Raw genomic sequence first — 8,319 nt, forward strand, 5'->3', positions numbered from 1 at the left:
TCCCACAAAGTGAGGCTCGGGGAGGGTAAAATGTACGCAGTCGATACCGCTACCTCCGAAGAAGTAGAGAGGTTGTTTTCGATAGACCCCCGGCTCAAGATAGAGAATAGTACACCAAGGTCGTAATGAAATAAGAAACGGGATGGATAAGCCTTTAATCCACATTCCAGTCATGAATTTTTGGTTTAAATGATTGAGGGGCAATTGGGTCTTTTCCCACCTCATCCCAATTCGTAAAAACATGACCTAAGGCTTCAGTTAGGGCATTATATGTTCATATTCTCCGCTTTTTCTCTCAATAACACACCCTAATCTCCCCCTCCAAGTTCATCCATTCCATCATCTTCTCTTCAAGAAAAACCAAAATTTTAAGTTTCCGAATTCAAGAATCTTAAGAAAGCTTTCAAGATCATCTCCATGGATTTCAAGGTCAAGGTTTCTCCACCAAGTCAAATCTATTAAGGTATGTGGGGTTATGAACAAGGGTATTCTTTCGCCCTTATGCCCAAATTGCATGATTTTAAGATTTTATTTACTTGTTTTGAAGTAGGATTTATACCTAAGTATGTATATTATTGAAACATGTGATTTCATGAGATTTAATGTTTTTGATTAGAATATCAAGAAGTGCTTATTTTTATGTTTTTAACCTACATGATTTATATTATGAATGAGATTTGCACTATACTGACTTGTTATTGTTGAAGTATTTCAAGAATCATATTTAGCATGAAGTTTTGATATAAATTGATATGAATTTAAAGCATGAGTTTTAAGCCCTAAATTGAGTATTGAAATTTCTAGAAGATTATACTTGTAAGCATTCTATGACAAGCTTATATTTAGATTTAAAGCAAGAATCGATCTTTTGATCCTCAGCTAAGATATGAAATCCACATATGTCAGTTTTGATTACAGTTTACCACAAATAGATGCATAACTGGTTTTCAGTATAAACCCTTATGCTAGTTTCAAAGTGGCTTTCCAATAGTATGAGCACTAAGTAATAAGAGAGTAGTTTTTAGCACCGAGTTGGGTATGCGTGAATGTCACATGCCCCAGAACTACGAGCCAACATAGGTTCAGCTTATTCCCAATATGGATGAAGTTACAGATAGTGGTCACTTAGCTTAGGTTTTATTCCGATGGCAAGGGTAGGACGGCTCTCCCCAACGTGAGCTTTTCCCTACGGGGGACAAAACGTTGGACACCATGATAGCTCACATGGTGTATGTCAGTTAGAAGAACCTTCCTAAGACAAAATAAAAGAAAAGCTTTTAGAACTAAGTGTTATGGCGCACAAGATTTAAACAATATATTTTATTATTTATAATTTTCAGCTTTTAGTTATTCAAGCTTAAGGTGAGTCATTTACACTTAGCACGCATTCTTGAAAAGTTTATACGAACATTGAGTTGTTGTTTTACTTATGCATTCACCCCACATACTTAGTACATTCCAAAAGTACTGATCCTCATATATGTCTATGTGCTACATTATCTCATAATATAGGTACCAGTTGTAGCCTACGCAGCATAATCAGACAGTTGCAGCTTCCAGCCAGCAAGTGATGAGTTCTCCTATTTTGGGAATTCCAGTCAGATTTAGTTTGTGTAATGTGTTGTATTTTGATGGTCCATATGTATTGATTAGTGGTAGTTGGAGGCATGTCCCATCTACCTAAAGTCAGTATAGGAGAGGCTTCATAGATGTCACTCAGAGTCAGTCATGTAATTTCCATTCTCTCCTTAATTTTTACCAGACTGTAAATTGTATCAGCAATATAATTTCTCTCAGATTTTGTCGTGATTATATTTTTCCACAGCAGAATGGCTATTTAATATATTATAATTCAATTGCTTAACAGTATGGCAGTTCATGAGTTAGCTTGGGGTCACTTGTGATTCCAAGCACCGTGTTACGACTAGGTGGTAGTCCCGGATCATTACACCTTACTACTGTCTCGGTGAGGTAGAGAAGAATCTATCGAAAATAACATTTTTATCTATACAAAATAAAATTAAGACTATATACATAATTTTTTTTTTTCAAATCTCGCTTATAAAATTACACTTAGAATGTATTTTCGGAGCCTCAGACCTCACAGAAATTCAACTTTAGATGTCCTACATGCATTTGAGGGAAATAACAATATTGGTGGTGGCAATGTTAGTTGAGGGGAATAGGAGGAACTAGTGGAGGAAGAAAAAAGGTAAATGAGTATGAGTGCGAGTACATTCTAACATCGTGTCTAACTTATTAAGTACTAGTGTTACAGGTTCTTTGAACTTACACCTTAAACAGCTCTTACGAAAGAGGGTATATTTGAATCATTTCGAGTAATATTGAGGATATTTTTATACAATAACACTATATGGAAGATACAATTGATGCTTTACCATGAAGGGCAATTTTGAACCTTTTATATTACTGCTTTAAGTGGCACAGCTGAAGAGATTCAAAATTTTAAGGATCTGTTTAGCCATGAAAATAAAAAAATATATATATTTACTTTATTTGGTATTTTTGAAATATAAAAGAATAATATTTAAAAAAAAAAATTTTTTTTTTTTTAAATTTCTAGTCAAATTAAGATAAACAAGTTGAAATTAAGAAAATGTTCAAGATATATTTATGTCATCAATTTCATATGATCAACCAAATAGTAACAAATAAACTAAGATAGAAAAAGTAACCAAACTTATAGCCCGAACTCTTAGCAATCAAAAGTGTTTATTATTTTTTTCTATGAGCATTTGGTAAAGCTTTTGATAGAAAATAACTATCTTTGGAATAACAAAAATTATCTTTCAGAAACTTAAAAATGTAATATGCACTTTTGTCAAAGTCATTTTTTAAAATAAATAAATTTTAGAAACTTTACGAAAAGCCAAAACATTTTGATTACTTCATACTATTTATAAAATTGACCTAATTGGTGGTAGGTACATTTTTGCATTATTGCTTTAAAAGTACTTAAGCAGGTCTTTAGGTGCATCTTTCTTTCAATGTTTTCAGGTAAATACTTAAAATAATAAGACTTCAAAACACCAAATTTTAGAGAGGAAAAAAAAAACAATAAAAATGTTATCACAGCACTCACATTTCATCGTCCCTTCATGTCACGATAAACAAACGTCCTCCGTCGTAAACTTTCCGGCCGTCGTGTCTCCTCCATCCACAGCGGTTGTTTACGACCAACATGGCCCTCCAGACACCGTCACCAGGTCTGTCCTAAACTCACAATGTTGTCCTCTTCGTTCTCATTATTTTTAAACCTATGTACACTTGTAGGTACATGGCGTAGTTAGAGTACTACAACGGGTTCATCAATGAAGTAGACACATATAGTTTAGAGTGACCAATTTAACTTCCTTTGTCAAAAAATAATTTTATGTATATGAAAAATTATACGAAGTATATAGGTGAAAAATTATTTTTTATTCCCATTTGGCCATGAAATAATAACTTTTTGGAGTTGGAGCTGGTGTTGTGTTTGGCCATGAATATAAATTGGAGTTGTTTTTGATATTTTGTGATAGAAATAAGAGTAAAAACAAGTTATAATTTTCAATAAAGTGAAATAATTTTTATGGTCAAACACTATCATTTTACTAAAGTGAAATAAATTTTTGAAAAAAAGATGAAAAATTTCATGGCAAAACGCGTAACAAATCTTAAAACCCTTAACGAAATTTTCAATTTCATCACTGTAGTTCATCCGAACTCTCTCTTTCTCTCTCTATATATATATAATGATAAGAATGTATCAAGTGTAATATCACAAACGAAGTCTAGTAGTATGGAGTGTATACAGATCTTACATCTATCTTGGGAGGTAGCTAAGGCGACTATTTCCGATAGACCCCGTCTAAAAAAAAAAAAATCTACTTAATATGTACGATAGATATTGAATCGGTTTGACTTCTTCGTATATTTACTTCTTTATATTTTAAATTCTAATAGTGAAAGTTCAGATTTCATCTCTGAATATTTTTTCCGGCAGGTTTGCAGAGATTCCACCAATGGAGATCAATGAGAATGATGTGTGTGTGAGAATGCTTGCAGCTCCCATCAACCCTGCTGATATCAACAGAATTGAGGGTTCGATAATTTTTATTTTTTCTGCTTTTTAAAAAAAATTTCAGACGATTACTCAACTCTTTGTGTTATTATTTCAGAATATAAGTTTTTAAAGAAAGTTGAAATCGAGAAAAAATTTGACAAAGTTATTAGTTGAGTAATGGGATAAATATCAAAGTGTTGTAAAGAGGGAAAAAAAACAGTTCTCACTCAGATTCGTGGGGACTGTCTGACTGTGACAATGTCACACTTTTTGTTGAATTAGAAAATGTTTTAATTTTTTTTTTAATATTTAAAATAAGTATTTTTTTAAAAATAATTCATTAATTTCAATTTATTATATGACATTTTTAAGATTATAAAATTAAAAAAAATATATTAATATTTTTTATATATTTTTAATTTAAAATCATAAAATTCAAAAAATTTCCTTTCCTTTTTTATACTCTGCCAGATCAAAATTGAGTTAAAATGGAGAAACCGAGAAAGTACATTTGTTTCTCATTAGCATGTAAAACTTTTCAAACGAATAAATGATTCATTAGTAGTTAATTAACCCCTGCTTACAATTGCTGGGTTAAATATTTAGATTTTTTAATATGGTATCAAGAGTACCTAAATCTATCAGAAAGGATATCACACTATTGTTTTGAAATTTTTTTTATGATTAATCAAACTAGTTATCTAAAAATGTTACTTTTCATGAATTCCTTTTTTGGTAAATCATAATAGGAGTTTATCCAGTTAGGCCACCAGTACCAGGAATTGGGGGATGGGAAGGTGTTGGTGAAGTACATGCTGTGGGCTCTACTGTTAAGGCTCTTTCCCCTGGAGATTGGGTTATTCATTCCGCTTATCTTCCAGGTAATTAGTTACTTTCTATATTTATTTGTCTCTTGTTAGTGGTCCCAAAAAATTTGGAATGTTCCTTAAGGATCATACCTAGTTGCATTTCTCTAATAATATTTTTTTTTTGTCTCAATTTATGTGACATATTTTTTTTAATTTAGTTTCAAAATAAATGTTACTTCCTCCATGTCAAAATAAATAAATTATTAGATTTTAACACACAAATTAAGAAAAAAACATCAAAAAATTAATATAAATTTCCATTTTTACCCTTGAAATCTCTTTTACCAAATAAAAAAAAAAGCTGCAATCTTTTTTGTTTGTCAAATCATAAGGGTAATTTTAAAAAAAAAATCGACAATTTACTTACTTTGAAACATCAATAAATACTCCAACAATTCATCTATTCCGAAACAGGGGGAGTATTTTTTCTTAGTTGACAACTATTTAATGGCACAATTTTATATTTATCATCCTCACTGGGTCTCATTTAACAAGAAAAGTAGATCAAAAAGTAGCACTAAAGTGACTTTAATAAGTCTTCTTTTATTTTTTAAACTTCATAGTTGATCAAATTATACCACATTAATTGAACTGAGGGAGTATTATGTGTCTTGTTATTTGATTTTGGCTATCATTATTGTTTCTGTGCTTTCTAATTATTGTGTTATTTCGTTGTTGTTAATGTTTCTTCTCTTGTTTGTTGTGTAACACTCTACATTTCCCTTTTTTCATTATTTAAATCTAGGATCTATCAAAAACAGTCTCTATTTCTACGAGTTTGGAGTAAGGTCGCACACTCTTAACATCCCTAGACCATTCCTAAACCTCATTTGTGAAATTATACTGAATATGTTGTTATATCTCTAATATAATATTGATTTTATCCTGAATTCGTCTATGATGATATAATTAATGATATCTCTTGTAATTGAGTGATTACGATACAATCCAGTAACTTTAACTTAGAAATCAATTACTTGTCCTATAATTCAAAATTTAGGAAGTTTAAATTTTGAATTCACTTCTGCTTTTGATGCAGTGACATTGTTGTTTTATGTATGTTCTAGGGACATGGCAGACCTATGTTGTAGAAGACCAAAGTTTATGGTACAAAATTGATAAAAGCACTCCAATTGAATATGCTGCCACTGTTTCTGTTAATCCTTTGAGTGCCTTGAGAATGCTTGAAGACTTTGTGGCATTAAAACCAGGTTTATTATTTAATTCCAATTAGACAAGCTTATATCAATGATAATAACAGCTCCTTTTTAATATTGTCACAATTTCCTCTGATACAACAATTCGTATTGTATGTATCTGTTGTTGTATCACTAGTACAGAATAATTCTAAAAATTGTTGTATCGTTAATACATAGCAAATCTCAAAAACTTTTGCTATGATTTAGTAATGATTCAAATTATTGCTATATTTGATAATCAGGCTTCAAATTATCGTTAATTCTTGAAACAGGGGACACAATTGTGCAAAATGGAGCAACAAGCATAGTGGGACAATGTGTTATTCAGCTAGCTCGAGTCCGTGGAATTCATAGCATTAATATCATAAGAGACAAGCCAGGATCTGATGAAATTAAAGAAAAATTAATGAAACTTGGTGCTGATAAAGTACTTACTGAAAGTGAACTCGAAGTGAAATGTGTCAAAAATCTTCTGGTACCCTTTTATTCAAAATTGAATTTAACTTATGTATACTGAGGATGAGGATTGATGATCTAAGTTATTCGGACACTTTAAAACAGTTATTGCACCCGTATGGGATTCTTCAAAAATACACTATTTTTGGAGGATCTGACACGCACCCATCGACATTTTTGAAGAGTCCAAGCAACATAGGCTATGACTAACTGTGTAATTTATATTTCTAAGTTTTACTTGTGTGCATTGTCTAGGATGATCTACCTGAACCTCTTTTGGGTTTGAATTGTGTTGGTGGAAATGCAGCTACCATGGTAGTCAAATTCTTAAAGTGAGATACATTTTTATTGATTTTGTTTTCTTTTAAGTTCAAGTTTTTTTTTTTTCCACTTTTATGTTATTAATTAATGACATGCAATGTATTTCTTTTCAGGCAAGGTGGCACTATGGTTACATATGGAGGAATGTCAAAGAAGCCAATTACTATATCTACTACATCTTTCATATTCAAGGTTAGTTTCAAGTGGTGAATTATGAAATTAAATTTTAACACCGCATAATTCTTGGATTATATATTTAATTTTTCTTTTTTAGGATATTTCATTGAAAGGATATTGGCTGCAAGAAAAGAAATTGAACAAAGCACAATATAGGTGTTCGATTGATTATCTATTGGCACTTGCTCGTGCAGGGAGATTGAAATATGAGTACGATTTCTAACCCTCTCAGTCTATTTAATTAGTTTTATAATTCTTTATAATTATGCAACAACAAGGTAGTAGTCTCGCATTGTAAAATCTCAAGAGAATAGAGTGTAAGCAAATTTATTCCTTTATATTAAAATAAACGTAAAATTAATAAATCAATCGATGCAATATATATATATATCTATGTTATATATATATATATATATATTAATGCTTATCCATGGTAAGTAAATAATATGCATTTTTTCTTTAATTTATTAATTTTTATTATTAATATATTTTGTTTCTCCATTTGTTACAGGATGGAGATGGTACCCTTTAAAGATTTTCATACAGCTCTTGAAAGGGCAATGGGGAAACATGGAAGTCGAAGGAAACAAGTTCTTAAGTTCTAACTTCAAAATTATTATTATTATTAATGAATTTAACTTATATACCAAGTACTGTAAGAATTACTATTATATATGAGTGGCGAGAAGCAGGTAGCTCTTCATCGACGTGCTTATTTCTGGCGGACAGTCAATTTCGAAATTTGAGAGATTTTTTTTTTTTTTTGCTGTTGCACTTGAGTCTTTTGATGTCTGTATTTTTCCTCCTCGGAATAATAAAATCATGTTATGTTTTGTTATAGTGAAAATTATCTCCTATATATTTATTAAATTGAAAATTGCAAGTTATAGTAACACTTTTAGATAATTATTTTTTTAGCTATTTAATTGCAAGTTATAGCAACTTTTTAAAAAATAAATTTATTTATCCTTTTAAAAAAATTGATTAAATATTTTTAAGTAAAAAGTAACCTTTTTTTTTTTTTTTTAGGATTTAGTATTCAATTCCTCCTTAATAACTATATGGATAATTATGAAAGGAGTAAAATTTGTTCAATATTGTATCTTAATTTATTCTTCTTCTTACCTTTTTCAAAAAAACTCTAAATTTATTATTCTCTCATAAATTACACGATTCTTTCTCCCTGTTTTCACTCTATTTTACTTCCACATATATTTTCTCAAAATCAATC

At 30.4% G+C, this 8,319-nt stretch overlaps 1 protein-coding gene across 1 annotated transcript; it reads left to right on the forward strand.

Moving 5' to 3' along the window:
* The first annotated feature begins 2,999 nt into the window (after positions 1-2,999).
* On the forward strand, positions 3,000-7,935 carry LOC107848301 (enoyl-[acyl-carrier-protein] reductase, mitochondrial). Its single transcript, XM_016693037.2, has 9 exons — positions 3,000-3,227; positions 4,007-4,104; positions 4,816-4,947; positions 6,003-6,146; positions 6,407-6,609; positions 6,846-6,922; positions 7,025-7,103; positions 7,186-7,298; positions 7,600-7,935. The coding sequence occupies exons 1-9, from the start codon at positions 3,085-3,087 to the stop codon at positions 7,691-7,693; spliced, it is 1,083 nt and encodes a 360-aa protein (XP_016548523.2). The 5' UTR covers positions 3,000-3,084; the 3' UTR covers positions 7,694-7,935.
* Positions 7,936-8,319: the final 384 nt, after the last annotated feature.

This window comes from Capsicum annuum, chromosome 11 (genome assembly GCF_002878395.1).
Source record: "Capsicum annuum cultivar UCD-10X-F1 chromosome 11, UCD10Xv1.1, whole genome shotgun sequence".
In the NCBI taxonomy this organism is placed as follows: domain Eukaryota; kingdom Viridiplantae; phylum Streptophyta; class Magnoliopsida; order Solanales; family Solanaceae; genus Capsicum; species Capsicum annuum.

Bases quoted from the DNA above. Each gene is read 5' to 3' on its own strand.
- LOC107848301 (XM_016693037.2), top strand. From the start codon at position 3,085: ATGTTATCACAGCACTCACATTTCATCGTCCCTTCATGTCACGATAAA. The intron at 6,147-6,406 runs GTTTATTATTTA...TTCTTGAAACAG, and splicing joins CTTTGTGGCATTAAAACCAG to GGGACACAATTGTGCAAAAT. The intron at 6,923-7,024 runs GTGAGATACATT...ATTTCTTTTCAG, and splicing joins ATGGTAGTCAAATTCTTAAA to GCAAGGTGGCACTATGGTTA.